This window comes from Pezoporus flaviventris, unplaced genomic scaffold, assembly GCF_033815535.1.
Source record: "Pezoporus flaviventris isolate CSIRO_AGI_PZ_B2104156 unplaced genomic scaffold, CSIRO_AGI_Pfla_v1 ptg000023l, whole genome shotgun sequence".
Lineage (NCBI taxonomy): Eukaryota > Metazoa > Chordata > Aves > Psittaciformes > Psittacidae > Pezoporus > Pezoporus flaviventris.
The window spans coordinates 8,831,950-8,858,113 of NW_026892571.1; the positions used below are offsets into that span (position 1 = coordinate 8,831,950).

The 26,164-nt window shown below is 39.3% G+C and overlaps 1 protein-coding gene across 3 annotated transcripts; it reads left to right on the plus strand.

Annotated features, from left to right (window-relative positions):
- The first annotated feature begins 703 nt into the window (after positions 1-703).
- On the plus strand, positions 704-25,167 carry FBXO38 (F-box protein 38). 3 transcript variants are annotated; one of them, XM_061456609.1, is made up of 22 exons: positions 704-965; positions 3,634-3,775; positions 4,629-4,762; positions 5,844-6,007; positions 6,370-6,535; positions 6,865-7,002; positions 7,267-7,404; positions 7,816-7,909; positions 8,330-8,460; positions 8,770-8,940; positions 9,186-9,328; positions 10,196-10,418; positions 11,083-11,202; positions 12,299-12,478; positions 14,278-14,997; positions 18,109-18,209; positions 19,172-19,274; positions 20,338-20,504; positions 22,089-22,234; positions 22,899-23,002; positions 23,226-23,339; positions 24,525-25,167. In XM_061456609.1, the coding sequence occupies exons 2-22, from the start codon at positions 3,648-3,650 to the stop codon at positions 24,701-24,703; spliced, it is 3,564 nt and encodes a 1,187-aa protein (XP_061312593.1). In that variant the 5' UTR covers positions 704-965; positions 3,634-3,647; the 3' UTR covers positions 24,704-25,167. The 3 variants fall into 3 exon arrangements, with proteins under 3 accessions (XP_061312593.1, XP_061312595.1, XP_061312594.1); XM_061456610.1 differs by lacking the exons at positions 704-965; positions 3,634-3,775 and having other exon boundaries at positions 4,633-4,762; positions 5,920-6,007; XM_061456611.1 differs by lacking the exons at positions 704-965; positions 3,634-3,775; positions 6,370-6,535 and having other exon boundaries at positions 4,627-4,762; positions 5,920-6,007.
- Positions 25,168-26,164: the final 997 nt, after the last annotated feature.

Here is a 26,164-nt window from a genome sequence, read left to right on the forward strand (position 1 = left end):
ACATCAGACTAAATGTGAATGCTACTGCATGCATTTGCCGTATGATCCCTCAAAAGAGATGGTCTCAATGCATCCTGCACGTGGGTTTTCTTAATAACTTCTCAGTGACTCATTCTGCAAAGTCAATCTGAAAACTGATTTTGTTGCTTCATATTTCACTGCAGTGTTGTGGGTTATTCTGGGGTGATCATTAGACCAGTAACTGTTACTCTCTGTCGGCCTTCACAGTAAACCACTGTCTGCTCAGTAATAAATGGGCTTTGTTACAGAATTCCTTGGTGTTCACATGAAGTTATGAAATGTGCCTCCAAGATGTTTAGTAAAGTGTGATTTCTGCTGGGATCCATCCAAATGCACTGAATAAAAGATGGCCTAAATATAGACCCACAAAACGCTGCAAATACTCTTTGGCAAAGGCAACTAGCAGGACTCCTGGGGCCACGCTAAAGCCTCTGCAGATAATGTATCACTGCCACATGTCAGTTCATACAGAACTGTGCATTACGGTATAACTTTAATAAATTACACGTCTCTCCCTGTCTGTGCAAGGTGACGTCAGGGTCCAAATGCTTTAATCCACAGCCCCTCACAGGTGCCACACAGGTAGGGTTGCTGTTGTCATGACAGAACTCATCACCAATCTCTCAGGATTCTCAGTTCCTTTCAAAAGACCCAGTTTATGGCCCTGTACCTCAGCGGGCACTTGGTGCTCTCGGGGGTCTGACCGGGAGCCCCCCACCCTGTCACTGGCCGGGCTGCGGCCGCCACCGGCATGGCGGCCCTCAAGGGGAGGCCACACTCAATATGTCGGCAGCAAAGCCCCTCCCCTCGCTGCCCTCAACATGGCCGGCACCGGAAGTGGGACCGGAAGCGCTGCGGCACTGGCGGAAGCGGGTGCGCAGGAAGCGGCTGCCGGGGTTAACCCTACCCCTGCAGCCACAATAACAGGGCGGCGCTGAGCGCAGGTAAGGAGTCGCGGGCTGGCCGCGGGGCTGGCCGGCGGCTCCCTGTGAGCTGGGGGCTACAGCCCCTTATCCGCTGGCGATGGGTGGGCCCAGTGCGGGGGAGCGGTACCGCTGTCTCCGTTCACCAGCTGGGGCTGTGTCCAGCACGGCGGCCTTGGTGTGGCCCGGCCTGGGGCTGGTGGGAGCCGTTCTCCGGTGTGACAGGTCCTGAGGAAAGCTGCTGTCCTTCCCGCTGCTGCCGCGAGAAGGGGAGCCCTGAGACACCGCGTTAGGGGTGGCTGCCGCCCATGGTTCACCCCCTCTCTCCCCGCTGAGGGAACGGCGCCGTTTGGGCTGGTGCAGCGAAGGCGGCTGTGGGGAAACCTGCTTTTATATCGCTTATCCAGCAAAAATAAACTTGTTCTTTTTCTCGTTGTTTTTGCTCTTCTAGGTTGTAAGGAAACACCCCTTAAATTGGCGCCTGCCAGGCAGCTTCTAGATGTTTTCTCCCCGTTTTGCTCTAAAGCGGTCCTTTCTGAAGGCCTCCCCGAGAGATTTTAACCTTTTTAAAGTCGGTGTAGTAGTTACTTACCATTGAGCTGTTTCATACATATACTTGTGAATTGAGTGTGAGAGAGAAGAACTCTGTTTTGTCAGCTTTAGAAAGTACCTGAAGGGGGGGGGGGTTAGCTCGGGTTTTGGTTTTTTTCGTTGCTGTTGCTGGTTTTTAATGGGGTCAGCTTCCTAATGTAGAATGAGATTCTAAAGCTGCAGACGTTAGCTGAAAATAGTATCAAAAGGAGCATCTGTTTTCTGGAAACTGCTGCCTCATAAGAGACTAGGTCATTCTTTTTCCCTGTTACTTCGTGGCAGGGGCCAAACTAAGTTACAGTCCAAACTCAGGGGGTAGATTGTGCCTGTTACATTGAAGTCTTACAGGATTCTTTCAGTCTTTTTCTGTATATACTGGTCAGTCTGTTAATATCTTTCTTTCTCTTACCTTCTATCACAGTTGTTTTAATGCCATTCTTTAGATGCTGCTGTATTGTCCTCCATAATGTGTCTGCATCAGTCTAGATTTTTTTACGTGGTATTCTGCTCTCTGTTCAAATTAAGTCAGGTGACATTCACTGGGACTCTGTGTAATACTGGTTTTCATCGGAATCCAATCTCATGAGTAGTTTGAAGTCAATTTTTGGCTCCGTGAGGTTGAACAACATTACAGTGCAGTATTATGAGCATACTGACCCCTTCCACTGTGTACCAGTAGGAAGGGTAGTGTGTGTATGGGCCGCACTCTCAGTCTTTAGCTTTGCCTGGAGATGTCCCAGCCAGTTCAGAAGAGCAGAGACATGTTTCATGCTATTCATGGGTAGAAGGTGCTAATTTAGGTTTTTAATATCACCATTTAAAAATAAAGTTAATTATGACATCATACAGTTGTTAATTTAAAATGCATATGCAAATATGTAAAAGTGCAGGTTTTTCAATAATTAGATCACAGTGAGGCTACCAGTATTTCAAATTTTATGCCAGCATAGAAATCCTATATGTTTTCTTTTTCATTTTCATGAGGTACTTTGATTTAATTCTCGGTTGCCACTTTCATGTAATGTGAAGCAAACACTGTGATATTCTTACATCACAGTGAATGCCTTAACAGAAGCATCTCTGTTAAGTTTTCCAAAATTGGTCTTTTTTAAAGTTGTTTCTCCATTGAATTTTATTATTCAACCTGCTAAACAGGTTTACTGCATTAATGATGCTTTACCTGACTTACTCGAAAGCATTCCTTAGCTAAAAAGCAGCAGTGAAGCCATTTCTCTTGCTGTTCATATGCATGAGGTGTTAACTCAGTTATTTTAGTGTTAATATTAACTTTGTATTTATTTAGTTACTTCTTCCTTACTTCTTGTAATTGGTTTGTATGTTTTTATATGAAACATACGATTGTTATTTCAGTCCTTCTTTGCCTATATTGTGTGCTGCAGGAACAATGTAGACATGAGCACAGTAAAGAGGAGAGGATATCCTGCACATTGTTGCTGAGGCAAGGTCTTTCAGTTTTTCTGGGGCTTTGATCTTTAACTAAGTGACCTGAATATTTTATTTGGTGTTTGGACCTCTAAGAAGAGCTGGTTTGAGCATCTTTAATAGGGAATTTTATTTTATTTTTTGTGAATGATTGGTAGAAGCCCATTTTTTATGAAAGGAAAATTATATATTTTTCGGCCAAACAGAAACTTTGAGCTTTCTTTTTCACTAGAATGTCTTGTTGGTATTTGCTTGGTAACCTTTGTAGTCTCTGCATGGCTTTTCTGTGATTTGTCTTGATCACAGGGTGGTATCTCTGAAGACATTTTATTCACATAAAAGAATTGATCTTTGATTAAACCCCTTGTGATTTTCCTCTGTCAGTTGCCCTTAGCTTAGAAGGACTCTCTAGTTTATCTAATCATTGTCAGCTTATGTCTGAGACCTTGTGCTAGGAAAACTGACTTGCTGGAAGAATTTTTCTTTTTGTTATTTAATTTGTCTGTCCTGTGTCTTGTCTATTGGCACATTTTGCTGTTTTGTTGTTTTTTTCAGCAAACAGAACTTAACTGGTGTTTCCTCCTCTTACTTTCTGTTCTTTTCTCTTTCAGTAGCACTGAATTTATGTAACATTGTAAATATTTCCTTTCATCAGAAACCATTGCAAATATGGGTCCCCGACGGAAAAATGTGAAGCCATGCTCAGTGAACAGGGAAGGCTCTGAGTCTACCAAAGCTGATGAGCCAAAAGATTACATGAACCAACTCTCTCATGAAGTGCTTTGTCACATCTTTAGGTGAGTGGCTTGTCAGATGTCAATTTATTGTTTATTATTATATTGTTTTCTACTTTTTCCCATTCTTACCTGTATCGATGCTTGTATCACATAGTAGTCAGAAAGTTCAGATGTACCATGAGTGAACTGGTGGATAAAAACTGGATAAAAATGGGTGATAAATGTTTATTTCAGTCCCAGAATTAATTTGGATGCTTAGAAAATTAATTTTTATGGATGATAGAACAAAGAAGAAATAAATTATTTAACTCTGTTCACCAGTGTGTGGTAACAAGTGCTTAAATATCCATTTCAGTGCAGAAATGTATCTCAGGTAGTACATAGTTGAGGTGCAAGATTTGAAATTGTTTCATCTGCTTTATACTGTGCAGAAGGGAACTTGAATGAACATACAGTCTTCCCTACAGCACAGTCCTCCAAGGTGTTCACTTATCTTACTATATTCAAAACAATGCCATACGGACAGATTCTTTAAAAACAGTAGCTCTAAATGTTTGCAAATTGAGCATGCTAGTATGTACAAGAAAATTAAAGTACCTTTAATTAAAGCATGTAGAAACTATTGGGGCAAAAGGTTTGGTCACCGGTATTTATTAGAGAACTAAAGCATCTCTCCATTTTAATATTATACTTGTACCTCAGGTACTTATATTCAATGTCAAAAATTGAAATTCTGCTAAGCAAAATTTCATGCTTTATTAAAGTTCAGTCTGACAGTTCTGTCTGAGTTAATATTATCAAGTTAGAAATAGATGAATTTGTATAGTCATGCTTGGGATGTTCTTTAGTTTGGAAAAAATTAAAAAGGATCCATCTTTGATAAATCAGGGGGGTATTTTTTCCTCTCCCAAAGGTACCTTCCCTTGCAGGATATCATGTGCATGGAATGCCTGTCCCGGAAGCTGAAGGAAGCAGTCACTCTTTATCTGCGAGTAGTGAAGGTTGTGGATCTATGTGCGGGCCGTTGGTGGGAATACATGCCCACTGGTGAGTAATACACTCACTCAGGATACAACATTAAAATGGTATTGATCAAAACCGCCTGTGCTGTACTGCCATTTATAATGATGTCTGCAGGGTGAATTTTCAAGAGCAGTAAAAGGACTTAGCTGTTTAATTCCTTTTGACTTTTATGAGATTTGGGTGGCCTCCTTGAGTAAGTGGTTTGGAAAACTCCTCTGGGCATGTGTGTGTTTATGTGTGTGTGTATATATATTGGATATTGCTGTAGCAGAAACAGGGTTTTTCTGTAGCAATCTGTAAATACCGTCTGTGTTTGTCTGATTATTGTAAGGGAGTTTATCCAAGGGTTAATCCAAGAAGAGGCTGTTTGCATGCAGGCAGGAAAAAATACAATGGAATGAGAGAGCAACTCATCCGCCAACACTTAACAATGTAAGAATAAATAAGTTTTGATGTGACACCTCAAGCCAACTTCAAATCAATAGATAAATTTGACAACCTAGGTCAACTATGTGGTATTAGGATTTCTGTTGGGTTTAATCTACACTGCTGGGATTCGTTGGGGGTGAAAGCTGAAATGAGTGAATTCTGAAAGTCAGCAGACCTGCACAGTTAGATTTGTTAAGGCTGATATCAGGTAGGTGGTTAGACCTAACCTAAGATAGCTGTAAATAAGGTAACTTACTAGTTTAAAATCCTGTTTGTGTTGTTTTATGGTAGAATGAAATGCTTTGCTTTAAGAAACGGTGCTGTTTCTTTGAGAACTGTGAGCTGTGGTGAATGATGATGAGCTGCACATAGATGAGCCAGCTGAGCATTTTTGAGCCATATAGTTGATAAATGGCACACCAGGAAAGACAGAGACAAAAGCCTGACAATCTGCAGAGGTGCTTCATCTGAGAAGGGAGAAAGTATAGTTAACCCTGCAGCCATGTAACTCCAGTGAAGGAAACATATAGCAAGCCTGCAAAGCTCAAGCCAGAAGAGTATCTTTCAACATTGTACAATTTATACTACCATGTAAAGAGAACAGTGTATTTGGCTTTCCCTTTACAGCTAGGTGTCTGCTGTCACACAAATGCCAAATCTGTTGTTGTCATCTTAGGTTTCACTGATTCCAGTTTCCTAACGCTGCTGAAGAAGATGCCAGACATTGAACAACTTTATGGTCTTCATCCCAGGTATCTTGAAAGACGCAGAGTCCGTGGCCATGAAGCTTTCAGCATTCCTGGAGTTTTAGAGGCTTTGCAGGCCTGTCCAAATCTGCTGGTGAGTGGTTAGACTTGAGAGAGAACCTCCTTCAGCAGTTGAGGTGAGGCATGTTAACAGAGAAGAAGAAATGTGACAGGGACTCATTGCTTACAGGGCTTTGTGTTCAAACCTGGGCTTTGTATTCAGATCAGGCTGTGCAGAGTACTATTTTCAGTTGTACCAGTGGGAATCACAGGTGCTGTTAAGTGCAGAAATAAAACTGATTCCTCTGCTTTTAAAAAGACAAGACTTGCTGCAAATTCAAAGTGAAATAACACACTGCATTAGGTATGGTGTGTTATTGAGATGTTTACATGGTTAAGAGGATGTTGTTTTCTTGAACTGGTGTTAGAGCATTTGCTTTGCTTCCTTTTATCCAGGGTGTTGAGACCTCTCATTTAGAGCTGGTGGAAGCTATTTGGACATACATGCCACAAGTTCACATTTTAGGGAAGTTTCGTAATCGTAATGGTGCTTTTCCAATTCCTCCTGAGAACAAGCTGAAAATTCCTATAGGAGCTAAAATTCAGACTTTGCACTTAGTAGGTGAGTGTGGTAATGGTGAAGTAGTTGGCTTCAACACAGGGGGATTTAGCGGCTTTGAAACTCTGCCAGATTGTAATTCTTTTTTAAAATGCCATGTGCCAAATTCCATCTCTTAAAAGTATTAGTTGCTATATACATGATAACAGATCCACAGGGCAAAATTTAGAAAAGCTGTGTTGACAGACTGAGGTGTTTCAAATGTTTACAGCTTTTCTCATAAGCCACAGGCTTCCTTTTGAAAGCCATAATGTAAATCCAGAGAAATTGATCCTGGAGTTCCTAGTTTAAAGCTTGTTTGAATTGTTTGTTTTGTTTATGTTTATTTACAGGGGTGAATGTCCCTGAGATTCCTTGTATCCCAATGCTGAGGCACCTTTATTTGAAGTGGGTGAGGCTCACTAAACCACAGCCTTTTAAAGATTTCCTTTGTATCAGCTTACGTGCTTTTGTCATGAGGAACTGTGCTGGTAAGAGGGATTCACACATGGAGGGGATGTTTTAACATGTAGGAGATGTAATTCTGTTAAAGTGTGTAGGACCCAACTGTAAATGGAAATGCTAGAATGCAAGATTCTGAAAACAGTCAGTTACGTTCATGGTGTTGGGTAGAAATGTGTACCTTTCCTGTATGTTATTTGGTGCTGTGTAGTTCTGTTGACCTCCTGACCTAGATGGATATATGTGGACATTTTTTAATTCTCTAATATGATACACTGGTTTATTCTATGTAGGACCCACAAATTCTCTGAAGTATGTTCCTCTAGTGACAGGCCTGGCATCTGCTCGAAATCTGGAGCATTTAGAGCTGGTTCGTGTTCCATTTCTTGGAGGACTTATCCAGCATGTGGTAGAAGATAGCTGGAGATCAGGTATGAAACTTCCTATCCCTCATGCTTCCAACAAATTAATAAAAATATTAGCAAATACTGGAGGTATGTGAAGCTTAGCTTTTTTGTCTGTAGCATATCATTTCTTGATCATTATTTTAAAAGTATCAAGTTTGGAACTATGGTTATGGTGCTAAATATATCTCTGTATTGAGTATCATTTTGATCTTTTAAGTGCAGTTAACCCTTTATTTATGAGCTTCCAGCTGCATGTGTTGGTGAATCAAACTAGCAGGATGGGAAGGGAGTTGGATGCAAAGGTGTTTCTGTTGATTTCCAAAAAAAAGATGCATTATGTTAATTCACTTGTTAACAGTGGTGGAAATGTATAAGGCTTAAAGTTTGATCTGTGACTGAAGTGAAAGAATGTTTTGGGTTGTTTTCATTTGTCAGGTGGTTTTAGGAATTTGCACACTATAGTTCTGGGAGCTTGCAAGAATGCACTTGAAGTGGATCTTGGCTACCTCATCATAACTGCTGCACGAAGGTATGGGCCGTCAGATCTTTCTTTTCCCCCTTCTCCTTTTTCAAAATAAGTATCTTAGTAACGAAGTTCAAGAACATGAAGCAGGAGAACCACCTTCAAAAATTAAAAGAATACGCATTTACACTTTACATAACATGTTCCTTGGTTAAAATAACTGGAGTTATGTCTGTTTCAGAATCTCTCTGTGTCATAATCTGCTGCTTTAGATTGATACCTGAAAAGCGCAAGGCTGCTATTCTCACAATATTGCTCTGTAGCTGACAAATACTGCCACAGAGATAGAACAAATATTCTCTTAATTCCGCCATCGTTGAAAGAATGTTTTCATTTTATTATGAGAGGGCAATTATTATGAGTGGTTTCTATAGCAATTTTGTTTTGGCATCCCTTTTAATAGGAGCAATTCTTAATTGCATTCAGGTTGCATGAAGTGCGGATCCAGCCTTCCTTGACCAAAGACGGTGTTTTTTCTGCTTTGAAGATGGCTGAACTGGAATTTCCACAGTTTGAAACTCTTCATTTAGGATATGTAGATGAGTTTTTACTACAGTGTATGTATTTTTTAATGCATATAAATTATTTGGCAAATGTAAGGATTAAATAAGTGGGTGTGTTTTCAGTCATTTTCTATGAGTGATTGAAAAGAACATTAAAGTATCCATGTTGAGGCTGCTGATCTCATACAGCCTCAGAATATGTTTTTCTTCACTTCCTGAAATCAAGTGGGGAAAGGCTCAGCTTTATTGAACTATTGAAGTAATAACCTGATCCATTTTGCAAAATTGGACTAAATAGGGAGTTAGAAAGTCATGCTATAAGTTTCTGAAATTCACTGCTGTTTGCTACTATCTTTTCCATAGGTAAAATGACCAATGGAGACTTAGTGAAGTATGGCTTGGCAGATGTGGTTGAAAATCCGGGGATTATTACAGATATTGGTATGAAGGCTGTAAATGAAGTTTTTTCTTGCATCAAGTATCTGGTCATTTACAACTGCCCACATCTACATAACCCAAATAATTGGATCACAGGTATTGCACACCTTTAAAATTTTGGAGATATTATATGAATTGCTGTGACACTTAAACAGGATTATTCTGCTCATAGTACTGCGTGTTCTGTGTCTTAGTAAATGCAGTAGATCATGCTTGGTTTGAAACCATAGTGATGCTGATAACATTCAGAATGGCGATACAAAAGATGTCTACCCTAAAAAGGGTATAGTGAAAACTTGAGATAGGAATCCTTCAGGAAATGCATTTCTTCTCTTCTGCAGATCATTCAAGGTGGACCCGACTGGTTGACCTCACCCTGGTGCGATGCCATGCGATAAAGCTGGATTCTTTTAGTCAGTTCATTGAGTTATTACCAAGCTTAGAATTTATTTCTCTGGACCAGATGTTCCGTGAACCTCCTAAGGTGAGTCAGGGAATGGTTTTGCTTTTATTGTTGCCAGCTCACTGGAAATATGGTGAGTTCCAGTTGTTATGCATTCTGTTAAAAGTTGTCATTAACTAAATAGCTTGGTAAATAAACTACTTTGGTTTGCAGTTGCTGTTGTCATGATATGTTAGGGAGAATGATGCTGCTTCTACAGATGGGAGCAGTGGCATTTCCTGTGACCAGGAAATAAGACTGGCATTGATTCTGTGTTTCTGTTGAGGTCTCTGCTGCTACTTCATTTTGCTGCTGCTTTTTTTATGATTTTTTTTTCACACTTTGGGATTTGTTTACAATGCTAAGAGGTTTTTAAGATTTTGTAGTGGTGAATTTGGGGTACTGTTTTCCTTTTGGAGTCCTTTCAGGGCTTAGGAATTTTATTTCTTCATGTTGTCCCCTCTCCCACACCGTAAGACAAATCTCTATATCAGCTGTTGTAACATAATGAAAACTGCTGACATAAAAACCTGCTTTCTTTGATCATTAATTCTATCTCGAGGCTACTGTGTTCTGGGAAGACTATGTAATCTGCTATTTGTATTGATGTAATATGATTTCATAGCAAATGAAATACCATTTAATAAAGTAAGATTATATGCTTTGTGGAGTTCCCTTTTATTAGGAGCTTAACATAGTGTAAGTTTTCTGGGTTGCCCAACTTAAAATAGGCCTCTGCAGTGAAGAGCATAAGGAAGGATTAGGGACAGTTTCCCTGTTCTTCACGTGCATATTATTCTGCTATCCTGGATACTAATCACAAAATGCTTTTTCTGTGGGCATTAGGATATCTTGCTGAGAATAATGTGTCTGTGTTTTCAAGTCTTAATAGTTCCTGTTTGCTTTCAGGGTTGTGCTCGTGTGGGCCTAAGTGCAGGCACAGGAATTGGTGTCTCATCTGCCCTCGTCAGCAATCAAAACTCTAACAATGACAATGACAACAACAACAACCACCAGAATAACAATAATCCAAACATCCACCACAACAATCACCAGCACCCAAATGATCAGAATGAGGAGAACGAACTGCGGCAAGATGGTCAAGTGGAAGAGCAGCAGATTGCAGCTGAGGGTAATTTCTGATCTCTGGATCCTCTGTAGGAAGTGATTTTATTTGCATTGCCACTTAAGTTAGGGTCCTAGAGAAGACAGGAATATACATTGAAAGCTTGTGGCATTTTCAGTTCCTAGTATGTAACTAACCTTTTTCTGAGGGCTGTCTGCACATCTGATACCTGTGAGTTAAAAGCTGTTTTTGTACCGTATCTAATAGTTGTTATGGACACATTACAATTCAATGATATGTGTCAGTACAAATATTAGCAATGTAGAGTTCAATGTGATACTCATCTGTGGGAGTGTGGAGTGTTTTCTAGGCTCCTCTGGTGAGAGCTGGGAGTACATCACAGTGTCAGATGGTATGTTTTTAAACTTCCTCAGCAAAGGCAGAAGTTATCCAGGTTATACAACTTACTGCAGTAGAACAAGACTTCTGATGAGGAGTTGAAAATTTGGGCAAAGTAAACCCCAAAAATGAGGATTGGACCTTGGCTAGAGAGATACAAAACAAATCTTATGAGAGGCTGTGCAACCTAGAGAGTCTCTGAAGCAGTCAAGGCAGCTGTTTCTTACTTCTTGATTCTGTGACTCTCTGTGGGTACTGGTTGAATTCCTCCTATGCTTATGAGCTCTGTTCCTTCTGTTTCCTTTTCTTGACCTCACTTGAATCTTTTCAGCACTGAATGAGATGGAGGAGGTGGCACAGGAAGAAGGGATGGCTGCTGGGCCAGGCCCGAGTGAGCTCCCAATTCACAGTCAGGCTGTTGTTCCTATGGAGATTGATGAAGAGCAAGCAGGTAACTCTGAGTTTGGAAAAAAACTACCTTTTGGAATCCTCTTCTTGAGAAGGGTTAAACTTTTCAGCATAAGTCTGGTTTTGGTTGGTTTTCTTTAGCTGGGTTGTCTGGTGTGTTTGCAGTAATGCTGCTAACACAGCTTACTGCTATGAAGAAATCTGCTCTGTTCTAAAGCCTGTTTTACATTCTCCAGTTTTCTTTTACATATAGAGTAAAATATCTTGTTCTTCAAAGTGTTATTTTGTGCCCAGTAGAATAGAAAACTCAGAAGGGCTGAATGAGCTCATCATGTTCCTGTGTTGGTGTTAATGGCCTGACTTATTTCACTGCAGCATGTGGATTCTTTTTTGCCTTTTTTTTTTCCCTCTGAGCCAGAACAACTTGTTCCAGTGTTAATTAATTTGCATTAGTGACACACATTAATGACATAGGGAAGTCTTGATTCCTTTTATAGTCACTATTTGCTGGACAGCGTAATTTTCTAGTAATTAGCCAACAACATGAAGTGACACATGCATAAGCTGGATCTGTTCTCTTTGTCACAGTAACTCCTGAAAAGGTTATGTAACTTCATTTCTGGTGTTATTCACAGACAGATACATCATAGTGATGGGCTAATGCCTTTGTTTAGTAGCCAAGAGAGGTAACTAAAAAAGCTCATTTATACTGAAGCTTGATAGTTCATGCTTTTTCTTCCCACTGCTCGTCGTGGGATTTAGAAGGATAATTGCAGATGTTCTGACCGACATTTCTGCCTTTGTGGTGGAGGTTTCAGGGACTGCTTGTAATACGTGGTTGTGCTGTTACTCATGCTATTGTGGAAGAACCTTTAAACTGTTCAAGCAGAGAAACATTACAGAAAACCACTGGTTTGTCTTACATTGTGACACTCTTCCAAACTAGAACACTTTAATGCTGAAATGTAGTGTTTTGCTCTTATCTTTGGATTTTAATGAGGGAGCTACAGGATGGGTGTCTAGATTCAATCACTTTAATCTTTTGTCATTTTTTCAAACACTTCTGAAAAGTTCTTCAGCCCTTTATCCAGCTTGGCTTATTTTTACATGAACTGTTGGCATTTTTCTACTGTTTTCAGGACCAAGTGGCATTCAGCCTGTTGTAAAAGCAGCACCTATTACAGTCCATGATTCAGACAGTGAGGATGAGGAAGAAAACATAGGGAATTCAAGAGCTTGCATCTCTAACAGCATTGCACAGAATTACTCTGATGGAGAAGAGAAAAGCAGAGATCAAGTGGAAACTAGAGAAACTTCAGGTGTGGAACAGATGGGTTCCTGGGCACTGTTAAGCAATATTTATTCTTAAGCGTCTATTTTTCCATCTTGTTCTTTTTTATTTCTAGCTTTGTCACAGGCGTGCTTGTTTATTTGCCCCCTACTCTTTTCTTCCTGTTACAAATCTAGAACGAAGGTGTAAGGACACATATCTCAGCTCCAATCACATACTTGCTATACAGAAACACAAAAATGGTGGTGCTGCAGTGATTTGCATGCAGAAACCTGCAGCTTCTCTTTTGGATTTCCAAGTGCACAGAATTTATCTTATCTGTGAAGCCAAATTTGCAGCTGTGTTGTCCGATTCATCTGTCAAAGCACTGCTGTCAAATGCGACCACTGGAGCAAATGCTTGAGAGTTGTAAGCTGACTTTTGGTTTGTGGTAGCCCTGGGGGAAGTTTCCCTGAAGGGGAAACTTTAAGATCAACTTTGCTTTGATGGAAGCTTTGAGGGTTAGTTAGGATTCTTGAGCTGATGTTCAGTACTGTAGCCGTCACTTCTTAACAGCCCTGACTATTACAGTGCTTGTATACATTATTACTAGTAATAGTAATATATATATTATTATGACTCATTCAGAGGCCTAGAACTTCATGGTAGTATGACAACTATAAAGAGACACAGAAAAAGACATTTCCTGTCTTTTGAGTGTTTGCTATAAGCTGCACATCTGTGACATTAAGTCTGAGTCCTGGGTCCAGTGTGATATGACATATGCCCTTTCCAGCAACAGAGATGACATGCTATTTCTTGTAGTTTGTATTCTAAATAAAGTAGTTTTGTACGTATGCAAGATAGGAGGAGGCTGAACTGTGATCTATAAGTAGTTGACAGATGAAGTACATATACTATTAAGCCTTAATGAGCATTTAATTAGCTAAGCAGTTAACATAGATATCCTGTATTGTGTAGGACTGAGAAATATACTGATCTGGCTTAAGTTTTGCAAAGCCTAGGATATATCAAAGCTATAATGTATCAAGTATCTTCCTATTGTAACTAGCAATCTCCCTACACATCAGTCCCCCTGTCATTTTAGTGCATTTCAACAAGAGTGGTAGTTTTCACCTTGAAATCTGTAGAGTGCTGTGCATATAGCATAGATGTCAGTTTTGGTTTAAGGGTTGAAATAACCTGTTATTGGAGACGATTTGCATAAATATTTGTAGTGCCAATAAAGTCTTTTTCAGGCTTGGTTTAGTGTAATTAGCTGAGAGGATTAAGACAGCAGACGTTAAGTTCCAGTTGTGATTTGTACACTGTTCACTATGGGTTTTTTATTCATCTGTAAAGTGAGACCACTGTTACCTATTGGCACCACTTTCCATACCCAGGAGGGGGAGCTAAGGATTGTTACTGAAAGCATAAACTTTAGGCCTAACTATGTTTAATTCCTCAGATTTATTCCTCATATTTAAGAAAACGGAAGCCTATAAGCAGCATGTTCTTCATATTTTTGTGCTTTAGCCTTTTCTTAACCAGTTAGCTGCTTTGTGGAAAATATTAGTCACTCTGGCAAACATACATCTCATTTACTGACAAACACCCTAGCACATCACTGCAAAAATAGCTAAAAGATACTACAGATATCCAGCAACTGTGTAGGGATACTATTACTTCCCATAACATGTGAATAGATAGCAGCATGGTGTGATAAGATTTGTCACTGGCCTCTAGGCAGCCTTCTGTTTTAAGTAGTGTATAACAGAGTAACATTCAGCATTTATTTCAGCTATGGTTTAGGTTGTCTCATTGCTCTCTCTTGCTTAACCCTTACAGTGAGTGGTAAAGGCAAGACACCCCTGCGGAAGAGATGTAGTACCAGCCAAGTGGGCCAGACAAAGCAGTTACATACTGAGGAGAGCAGCTGTGAAAAAGGTTGTCAAGTAACAAGTGAGCAGATTAAAGCAGACATGAAAGCAGCAAGTGACATGCCTGAAAGGAACAAAAGCAAAGATTCTCACCCAGTTTGCAGTAATGCTACAGGATCAACGGTAGCATCCAGCTCCTGCAGTGCTGTTTCTCCTAGCCCTGACTCTGCACAGACAGCTAGTAGCCACTCTGCTGACACCAGTCCCGCAACTGGAGATGAATCCCGGCAGTGTGCCTGCTCACCTTGTAAAAGTGAAGAATCCAGCGACAGAGAGACTGAGGAGAACTATGTTTGTTCCAGGTGTACCTGCTACAAGCCACGGGATGCACAACAGAGGACTAGAAGGTGTTGCGATGGGGAATGCCCATCCACAAGTGGGATTTGCAGGAATGGGCCAAACAGCACTGGATCAGATTTTGCACTTAGGACTCTGCCAAACTGCAGGCCTCTGGGAGAGACAAGTGATGAGAGGACTAGTGGGAGTGCCTGTGAGACTGCTGCTGAGGGGGAGAGCACAGGCTCACAGCAAAGGAGCTGTGAGATGGAGTATAAAGAAGAGTACCCTCGCCGACCACTAACAAGAGCTAGAAGCAGGCTGTCCCATGTCCCTCTGGTGTCGGAGTCAGGTATGACCTATATGTATGTATTAATTTCTGTGTACACTACTGTGCTGGCATAAGACAGTATTGAACAGCTGCATCAGCCACAGATAATACTGAAGTTTAACATGAAGTTTATTCATTTATAATTTTAAACTAAGTGGTTTGTTAAAGGGTTGGAATGTTGATAGAACAGAAATGACTGGCCACTGCCATAGCTAGGTGAAATAACAGATCGCTGTAAAATAACAGAGTGCCAGTGACTTTTTTCCCCATGGAAGTATCTGTGTGTGTGTTATCCATACATGCTAAACAGTGTTTGATTTGCTCGTTTGGAAACCAAATGCAACTTCTTTTGACAGCTTCTCTCTTCCTGTGAAGGCTGTTATTCATTGAAACATAAGACTGTCTCCCTCATTAAAATTCTCCCTTTTAAAGGAAGAAGACAGCAGGTACGCTCAGATGTTAGCAAAAAGGCAAAAGTTTATAACTGATACTTTATCAGCCATTGAAGAAGGCCATGATTATAATTGAGCTAAGCTTGTGCAGCTGCACATTGGCTTCTGCTTCCAAGTGTATAAGGCATTATGATCAAACTTGTTGAAGATTGTCTTTTTATTAAATAGGTTTATGCTTCACATCATGTAAACCGAAGAAAACGAGAAAATAAAACCAAAATCCTGAAGGGCTGAAATGAAGCCAGAAATGTTGGGAGAAAAGAATAGATGTGAGAGAAGAACTTGCTGTTTCTTCCACACATACTTTCCAAAATAATCATCTTAGTCTTGCATAGCCTGCTTTATAATTTCCTCATATATCCAGGATTTTTCCCTGAAAATATCTGGCAAGTAAAATGAAACAGAAAAGTGAAATGTGCTAGTTGGAGAACTGTGTGCACTAGAGGTAAAAAAGATTGATAGGAAGTTCATATCTCTGTTGAGATGGAATGATTCAAACCCAGTACGTCCTAGTATTATTCCAGTTTATCTTAATATTTCCAGGTGTTAGTGAAATCTAAATCACCTAGCATATTGTTCTGTAGCAAGATGCATCTCAGACTGAGGAACTGATCCTACTATTAGATTTAAAATGTTTGTTTTCTACCTTGCTCCATTTTTGACTAGTAATTAGTGTACAAAAATCAAAATAATATTTCCTCTCTATGATCATCCATTGCCAAAACATGAAGTGAAGTCAGTCAGATCTAAGTATTAAATTAGGGTATCTTTCTGAAAGTATCTCTGTTTTCATGTTTCAGTTATTAGTCAGGAAAAAGATCTGTTCTGCTCGTGGAGAAAAATTTGTCAGTATTTTCTATATTTAGCCTATACAAGTCAACTGTTTTCCCAGCTCCATACAATTATGTGTATGTCTTGCGCACTTATTTTCCTCTTCAAAGCACCAGGTACTAGCTGATGCTTGAGGCAGAATATGAGACTTGATTTGTCATTTTTATCTTTTAAATCTGTGTTTAATACATAGGGCAGTGAGGCTTCTTCTACCTGGCTGTTGCAGTGCTTTTCTTCACAAGCATAGTACATAAACTCATTACAGTATAACCTGAAAGTGCTCTGTTACAGAGTTGGAAATGTTTCTCACATAAATTGTTTAAAAATGCACCTTGAATACGAGCATTTTCTATTATTGTAGCATAAACGGCATTGTGCTTTTCAGCTCCTGTAACAAACCTATGTTTGATAGGAGTATTTTTTTTTCCTTCTTATTTACTCATATGAAACAGTGGAATAAGTCAAATATTAAAGAGAGTTAAATTTTAAAAGCATTATCACCCCAGACTGACTGGAAGATGACTGAAGTGTGTCATTTTGATTATTACTTTAGTAAAAATGTGAGCCACTCTTTCTCTTGTAAAAAATGTGGGGTTTTTTAACTTGATTCAGTTTGTTTTTTGTAGGGAAGCAAGCTTTTCACATTATAAAAAGTATAATGTGGTAAACTTTTCTGTGAAGATTTCTTTACCTTAGGCTGCACCTTGAGCAATTCAACACAAAATTGGAAAGTTAAGGAAGTATTTCACTATGTAGATACTCTAGGAACTGTCAGAAAAATTCCCTGTGGACGATTCATGGGTGCCACAAGTTGAGTACTTTGGTATTATATCTTTTAACCTGTGGATTCCCTAAAGCAATAGCCTGAATTCTGGAGCTCATGGGCTCAATGAATGCCACAAGTTAATTAATAGTTTGCATGTATTGGTGGAATTTGATGATCTTAGGAAAAGAGGTATTTTTTTTAAATGTTAATGGTAGTATAGCATGGAGTAGTTCATATATAGTCTCTAATATTTTGCACTTATATCTTGATTGTGGATCTTTGAACATGCCATGTATTTTAACAAAAAAGTCAAAAGAAGATTAATTTTAATAAAATATGTTCTTGATTTAGTAAAATCAAGATTTAGTAAAATCAAGAATTTAGTAAAATCAAGATTTAATAAAATCAGGAATGTATTTCTGTGATGTTAATCACAGAAAATCAATTCTAGGGCAGTTTTTTCTCTATAGGAAGTAAGGGTGGTCATCTGTCATAATTTCTTTTCAAAGCTTCATCTTTTAAATCAAGGTGGAACTTGATGTCACTGGTGCATGAAATGGAGCAAGAAGCAGTTCAGGATCATCAAAGAATTTTATACCTGGGCATCCTTTGCAATATTGGGAAGAACTTAGTGATGGTCATAAAGAGCAGGCTTTTAAGTAGTTTGAGATTATTTCTAATATTTAGAACATTACTTTAAAATGTAATTTAAAGATATTTCAGTTCTTATATTTATCAAGGATATTCTCTTTGCTGAAGAGAGCCAAGTGTAACCTAACAGTTCATCTTCTTTTCTTGGCTCCACATCTGTCTGCGATGTTGAGCTTATAGGTTCAGCATTCCTGTGTTTTCATCTGTAAGGAGCCCACCCCCTGTGCCCAAATTATTTAGTATGAATGATTTAGAGCAACAAACGTGGAAGTGTTTTTTGAGCAAGGAAGAGAGTTATTTTCCATACTCAGGTATTTTGGCTCCTTATGTAAGAAACAGGTTTTGTTATTGGACATTTGCAGCTAGGGAGTGCCTCTGTTGTTATCCTGAAATGTATACAAAGGAAAGATTTTTCTGCTTTTCTGTTCCCAGAGGTGGCTAAGCCAAAGCCGCGGCAAACCACAAAGCGGAAAAGGACAGCTGACAAGTCCACAAGTACAAGTGACCCGGTTATTGAAGATGATCATGTTCAAGTAAGGTCTTTTTCTTTACTTGCTACAGGTTTATTAGCTGGGGATGCCAATGAACAGTGATGTAATTATGCAAGCTTGTCTTCTGTGTAGAGCCAGATGGGTTATAAATGATGTTGCTGCTCTCTTTGGTCCTAACCACACACAGGAAATTTCTCTGTGAGGTGCAGCAATACAGTGACGTGCAGCAATACAGTGACTGGCCCAAGAAGAACAAGGTATATGTTAAAGCTAAACTTGAAGTTTGGTCAGATGCTCCTGGCTATAGTGTTGCAAGAAGTCCTGCCTTCCCACAGTGTTCTTGATGAGCAGGGGAAAAAAATGTATTCTCTGGCATTTGTTTTTGAAATGACAGCACAGGCTACTGCTGTTAAAGGAACCATAGGATATGTAATTACCTCTGGACATAGCAACTCAGCTGTTACTCTGCAGACTGGAGGTTCTCTTATTATATAAGTGACATGAGTTAACTCCTCTGGAGTGAAGATCAGTCATGGAAGAAAAAATTGCAAGGTCTGGCTTCACTGTATACCCAAGGCTTATATTCTGGCAGAGCATGAGATTGCTTCAGAGGGTGACTCTGAACATCAAATTTTATTTCTCTTCTGAGCTGTGCTGTAGAGGAACCTGCCTGTGTTTGTATTCTTGTCTTTGTCCAGTGAAGAACTTAACCTCACTGATAGAAGATAGCTTTTGTGAAATGTGTCCCATAATGCTTTTCTGGTTACTAGGATGCATTACAGCTTTTGTAGTTAGAATAAAAGATATTTTGGGATATGTGGTTTTTCTTCAAATATGTGATTTTGAGAGAGCAGCGTTGTGGGGTGGTTTGTGGGTTGGGTGTTCTTGTGCTTGATTAGAATCCTGTTAATAGCCTTTTCCAGCTGGCAGTATGTTAGTTTTCCTTTTATTTTCACCCTGACATAGATTTTTTTTTTAATTATTATTTTATTTCTTTTCACCAGGTTCTGACTTTGAAATCCAAAAACCTTGTTGGAATCACCTTGACCAATTGTGGCATAACAGATTTGGTACTGAAAGACTGCCCTAAAATGATGTTCATACATGGTATGTAATTAATGTCATGCATCCCTCCTCCATCCGGCATTATTAGAAATTTCTGCAAGAATTAAAGTCAGTCCACTGCTTATTTTATATTCATCAGTTGCTTTGCTATGTGTCAGACTGATGCTTATAATGCCAAATATTACTGCTTCTCAGTTTGGTTGCCTCTTTCCCTGTAAGTTGTAACAAGTTTAATAAAGATTAACATCTGAAAATCAACAAATGAATTTGTGACAGGAAGATGGGATGTTTATTGAAGAGTGATAATTGAATAATTGGAAGTTGATTAAATGAACTTGATACCTTGCCTTTAATCTCATTTCTTCCTACTACCATGGATTTATTTATTTTTTTTTTAGCTGACATGATGATACTTTCCTCCTTGACATGATAAAAATCTGTTTTCAATTATGGCACTTAGGCTGTACTAGATTCACATGCCAGGGTGTGTGTGTGACTAGTCCTGTATTGCAGCATTGGATCATTTATTGTTTTCTGCAACATCTACATTAAATAATATTTTTTCTTCTGAAATGAGGTATCTCTACATAGCAGGGAATGAAGAAATCATTTCTTTATTCCAGAATAAAGAACACACTTCTCAGAAACTTCTGAGAATAAAGAGCTTCTCAGAACACACATTAATTTTGAATTGAGTTTTTATTACATGAGCAGCATTGATAGAAAGGAAATAGCTTGATTTTATGTTCTGTGGCTTCACAATACTCTCTATTTGGTCTGATTTTTGAAGTCTGTGGTTTTAGATTGTGGCAAGCCACAGAGCGTTTCAGGGGCCTTTGTGAATTGAGCTAAAGTCTGGAAAAGGTCATTGTTAGATTAAATTTGACACAGCCTTCTAAAAGGACTTTTCTTGCAAGTTCACAAATAAAAAGTTTAATCATAATGTGGAAGAAATGGACAGCTAATCTGTTTCTTCAATACACTGAAGTTGCCAGCTAGCCAAACTACTTCAGGAACTGTCTGTTAGTTACATTACTTGTTCGCCTTCAAACCAGTTGGCTCCTAAGGTTCATTTCTTTTAATAATTTTGTTTGTCGATTTATAGCTACCCGGTGCCGTGTATTGAAACACTTGAAAGTAGAAAATGCACCAGTTGTCAATCGGTTTGACTATGCCCAGTGCAAGAAGTTAAACATGGATCAGGTACTAGATCAGATTCTCAGGATGCCACCAGAAAGAAACCGGATCATTTATCTTCGTCCAATGCAGCAGGTACACAGCCAGCTTTCATTTAATCGTGAACAGACCTGAAGTTCTGCCTGTATTCTTTTACCACTTTTGGCTTCATGTGTTTTTCAATAACCCACAAAATGTAAATGTTACAATAACAGAACTCTGAGAAACTTGTTTATTAAAACTTTAGCCTATCAAGGCTTTTATTGCAGAATGCGGTACCTGGATGATACTGAATGTTAAGACTTAATGCTACTCTTTCCAATATTCGTTTGCATTAGAAGATACTGTAAAAAACTGTGATGCATTGAATTCATTCCAAACTGAATAACTAAAAGTAACTATAAGAACCTAGATGTGCTAAGTCAGCTTGAAGTTATTTGTAAGCAGAAGCACGACATAGGTATTTGGAATCTTTAACTATGTCCTGTTAGATTTAGTAACAGCAATTACTGTTTTGAATACTGCTTTGCTGCAAGCCGCATCCTCTTCTGATGCTAAACAGTGTTGCAAAGACAGTTGTGTTATTGGGAGCCACCCTTTCCTCCCCCAGACCGTGTAGGAGATGTAAACACTGACTCCTAGTGAGTTGTTGAGGTCATTTGACAAGTAATTAAGAGAGTTTAACTTAAGATCTGGAATGTTGGGGTTTTTTTACTTTATCACTTCAGCCAGAGCATTCTGTATTATACTCTGATGCTGCTTCCCTCATGCTGAGAAATTCTTCTGGCTTGGTTTACCTGACCAGTGAGGGAGGGATGATTTGATATAAAATCAGCTTTTCTTTGAAACTAAACCTCTTGCTTTAGCTCTTAGAAATGCCAGAAACAAATTCTAAAGTGAATGTAGTTTAGACCATTATTATAGAATCCCAAACTTGTTTGGGTTGGAAGGGACCTTAAGGCTCATCTGGTTCCAACCCCCTGCCCCAAGCAGGGACACCTTCCACTAGACCAGATTGCTCAAAGCCCTGTCCAACCTGGACTTGAACACTTCTAGGGATGGGGCAGCCGCAGCTTCTCTGGGCAGCCTCACCACCTTCACAGGGAAGAAATTCCTAGTATCTAATCAAAATCTCCCCTTAGTCAGCTTAAGTCCATCCTCCCTTGTCCTCTCCATACAGGTCCTTGTCAAAAGCCCCTCTCTAGCCTTCTTGTTGGCCCATTTAGGCACTGGAAGCTGCTCTAAAATCTCCCCAGAGCCTTCTCTTCTGCAGCTCAACCAGCCCAGCTCTCTCAGCCTGTCTCCAGAGCAGAGGTGCTCCAGCCCTCGGAGCATCTCTGTGGCATCCTCTGGACTCACTTGAGCATGTCCCTCTTGTGTTGGGGGCTGCAACAAAAATACGGAGTTTTATAAAAGTTTACTTACATACTGGAGTTGAAAAGTGCATCAGAAAATAGACATTTCCCATCAAATTCAACTACTTGAAGATTCATTGGCAAAGCTGCTCTCAGAAAGTTTTACTCTGCTTAGTCATGTATTTAGTTGTGTGTGCTGTTAAAATTCCTTTCATTGGACATGTTCCCTCAGAAGTTGGGGGGTTTGATAGATGTCTGCTCTTGACTTTAAAATCACATCTTTTTTGTTTCTCTTTGTTACGAGTCTGTTTGCTGCCCTTCACAGGTTGACACGCTGACTCTGGAGCACAAGATATTTAGTGGCCCTTACCCATACCACATCTGCATAATTCATGAATTCAGTAACCCACCTAATGTACGCAATAAGGTGCGCATTCGGAGCTGGATGGACACAATAGCAAATATCAACCAGTGAGTAGCTGCCCTTCAGTAACTTTACAAAAGAGGCACTCAATGCTGAATCAGATTCAGCAGCTCCAGCTTCAGTCAAGCAGTAGACTTGGCTCTATTTTGTTAGCCAAATAAAAACCCAGTTTGTTGTTGAATTCTAGATGGTGCATTGTAGAATTTCAATGCCAGTCCACGTTTTGTATTAGGTACATCTTAAATAAACCTAACCATGCAAAAATACCGTCGAATTCTCTGATTTGGTTCAATCCAGCAGTGATGCAGTTAAACATTGAACTAGTCAGGATGGCTGAAGGGTATCTTCAAACGTGAAAACAAGTTTCTTTTATTAAAAAAAAGAGGAAAAACTGATTTACTCCAAGAAGGAAGGTTCGTTTCTGGGGAAGATGATTGTTTAGTTGCAGCTGTGTTGGATTGTTCCTTACAGGTAGAAAGCTATGCCTAAAAGGTAGCTTAATTCTCGTGTAAACCTTACATACTCTCTATGCTTACTCCCAAAAGCGAAGGGATTGCATACAGAGTTTGTGTAAGGGTCTTAGAGGAGTGTTTTTGTGGATTCAGGCTCATTAAAGGAAAGGTTGTGTAACAGGATTTCTCATTTGGTTTCTTTCCCTCCTGCCTTCACATTTCCTATCCCTACTGTCTGTAATCTCTTCTTCCTCTCCAGAGAGCTTATTAAATATGAGTTCTTCCCTGAAGCTACACGAACTGATGAAGACCTGAAGAAATACACTAAGTACCCTTGGGGACGAGATATTTACACTCTAGAAGGTGAGTGTTTATAGAGACCTGGAAGCTGATGATCAGTTTCTTGCTAACATGAATAATAACTATTATGAAGAAAGTGGAGGACCTTTTGGGGAATTGAAGTGAGGAAGTGCTTTTCCTTCATTACAGTCACCAATTTATGAAAATTAGTGAAGTTTACTTTGTGAAGAGCTCTGATGCTGCAGGAGTGACGTTGTCCTCTTCGTATCCTCATCCTGTCTTCTAGGCGTTGTGGATGGTGCCCCTTACTCCATGATTACTGATTTCCCATGGTTAAGATCACTGAGAACAGCAGAGCCGAACAGCTATGCTAGATATGACTTTGAGGATGATGAGAGAAGTGAGTAATCTTTTTTTGGATGCGTTCAAAGAACTTTAACGTGTTGCTTGGTCCTAATGTATTCTTTTGTTTTTCAGTTTTCTAATTCTTATGACCTATCTGGTGCTTAGCCTGAAAATGTGATGGGTTTGTCAAATCCAGAAGAATGTGTGCATTTAAAACACACACGAGGCTAATGTGATGTGTAGTCCTGTGGAGTTTTCTGGCATTAAAGGTTAGCTGGACTACAGCCTCTGGCTTTACTTTGGGAAAGGTTGTTATGATGGGCTGAAGAGAGTCCAGCAAAGAGAACTGGGATTCAGAAGCTCGTGAGAAATGAGGGAAGAGCTCTGGCAACAGAAATGATACGGGTTTAGGATAGATACACTTTCTTTCTATTTTGGAGCTTGTCTTACTATATTATAGTGGGCAGTTCCTAGGACTCAATGAAGAACCTTGCTTGATAGCAGGGAAAAATATGTTCTTCCACGACTTTAGTTAGGAAAATCTTGGAAACTCCTTCATTAGAGGTATTTTTAATTGACATAGTTTTGGCTCCTGTTTTTAGCTCCAGTTCAAGGGAATGAAGCTCAAGAGAGTGAGGAAGAAGTCTTTTTTTGGCTATATGTTTCTCTGTTCTTTTGTTTGTGTTTTTTGTTTCTTTGTCTTGTTTTTATTTAATTTGGAACTGATTCATAGACTTAATTTGAAACTTACCTGAAACATAGACTTTATTTGAAACTGATTCATAGACTCAGTATGTGGTCTGAGTTATAAAAAAATGGATCTGTGTTTGATTTAAAAGAATAAATAGTTTAAATATGATGCTAAAGCCATAAAGAAAAGACTGTTGCTTTATCTTAATTCTTCTTGTTTGTAAAACATTGAAGTGATCACTGAAAACCTGAAAGTACATTGGACTTATTTCAGAGGGAAGGCTTTGTTACACACTGGGGTTTCCTTCACTCGCAGGCATATGGACTTTGTGTACATTAGATCAGTATTGGAGCTATCAAAAAGTTTAAATATGGGGGATGCAGAATTCCTTTTCTGCTTGAATAATACTTCTTAAATGTAGTTGCTCAATGGAAGATTTTCCTCTTTGCTTTGTTTTCCAAGACTCATCTCATTTAATGCAAAACAGACTTGCTTATGAATTTTGTTACAGGAGATATTCTAGTTCTTATTCTTATGTGCCTTCCACAGCTACAATTTATGCACCCCGAAGGAAAGGACAGCTGTCTGCAGACATCTGCATGGAAACAATAGGAGAAGAGATCTCAGAGCTGCGCCAGATGAAAAAAGGTGTATTCCAGCGTGTGGTGGCCATCTTCATCCATTACTGTGATGTCAATGGTGAACCAGTAGAGGATGATTACATTTGAGTGGATCCTCTCCTTACTCTGTCATCATGTCTCAAAATTCTGATTGGCACTGCTGGCCAAGAAAGCAGGTGGATTCCTTCCAAATGCAAAGCATTTTCATGAAACACGTATTTTGCAGTTGCTCTCACACAGTTTGGAAAAGAGTATGTAGTAAATGTATAATGAAAAGTAAAAATTGTATACTAAGATTTGTACATAGAAGAAACAGAAACTTCCTAATACCGAGACTTTATTTCATATGTTTATACAATTTAATTTAAATTTCATTTTAATGAAGGCCAATAATTAGAAACAGGGAAGAATATTTGAATTTTTCAGCCCATACAATTCACAAGAGTATTTTTTGTTTTCTTACAAACACAGTCCCATTTGCTGTGTTCAAAAGAATCATCAGAGTCTCTTTTAATCTGTGCCTTTTTCTTGAGCATTTGAGAGTTCAGTCTGAGTAAACCTGTTGAGCATAATCTTTGTGTCTTGTGTGCATTTTTCAAAGGGAAAGATTCTACAGCTGTTGCAAAGAAAGCCAAAATCAGGAAAAAAAGAGTGAAGTTGATCTGTGGTAATTTCTACAGCTCATTAAAAACATTTTGGGGGAAAGAAAAAGCCCCACATTTAGTACCTTGGGAACAGAAGGTATGTTCCTAAAGCATTTTATTCCGTTAGGTTTTGTTTTAATATTGTATTTGATGCTGTAATGTGAAAAATAAGTTGCTAATTGTTGGTTCCACTCTCTTTACCATAAATCTACACACACTAACTGGCTGAAAGCCCCATTTTCCCTTAAGATAGGCAGGAAAAGGGACATGTAATTGCTCAGTTATAGCTGCGTCAGTACAGGAGCCATCTGACTCAACCAGTGAACTTTTGAGCTGATTCATGCACACTCATGAATGCAGATTTTTCCATACAGTCAGTAAATAGCTGCTGCTTTTTGCCCCTGACTAGTTTTTACTGTATATAGGAAGTGCCTCTGGTTCCCACAGCATCTGTAGATGGTTTCTGTATATGACCAGAATTTGCTGCAAGTCCACTCTACAGGTATAAAAATGCACATATAGTTAGTATTAAACTGGGTGGCTTGTGTGCTATTAGTAATGTGCCATGTGAGGGTGGGAGACCTCTTAAAGGCTAACTTGCTGTGCTGTGAAACACTGTGTGCGTACAACAGTTGTGCCTGCAGAAATGCACCTTCTCACGTGCCCTACCATCATCTATGGCCTGATACAGCATTCATGCTTTCTTAAAGTTGCTGAGTTTGCAGCCTGACAAGTGACAGTTTACTAATTTACTGTGGTGAAACCTGTAGAGCAGATTAGTTTACACCATGATGTGATTTTACACATCGTTGTTAAGGATTTCAGGTTTTGAACTTTGGTATAAATATGACTACTGGGGATTTCTATGATGCTTCTTTCTGTTGAAGAGGCAAAACTGTTCAACACCGCATATGTCCCTCTGTAG

Coding starts and splice junctions, on each gene's coding strand:
- FBXO38 (XM_061456609.1), top strand. CDS start 3,648: ATGGGTCCCCGACGGAAAAATGTGAAGCCATGCTCAGTGAACAGGGAA. Junction 7,405..7,815: donor AGAAGATAGCTGGAGATCAG/GTATGAAACTTC, acceptor TTCATTTGTCAG/GTGGTTTTAGGAATTTGCAC. Junction 14,998..18,108: donor CCCTCTGGTGTCGGAGTCAG/GTATGACCTATA, acceptor TTCTGTTCCCAG/AGGTGGCTAAGCCAAAGCCG.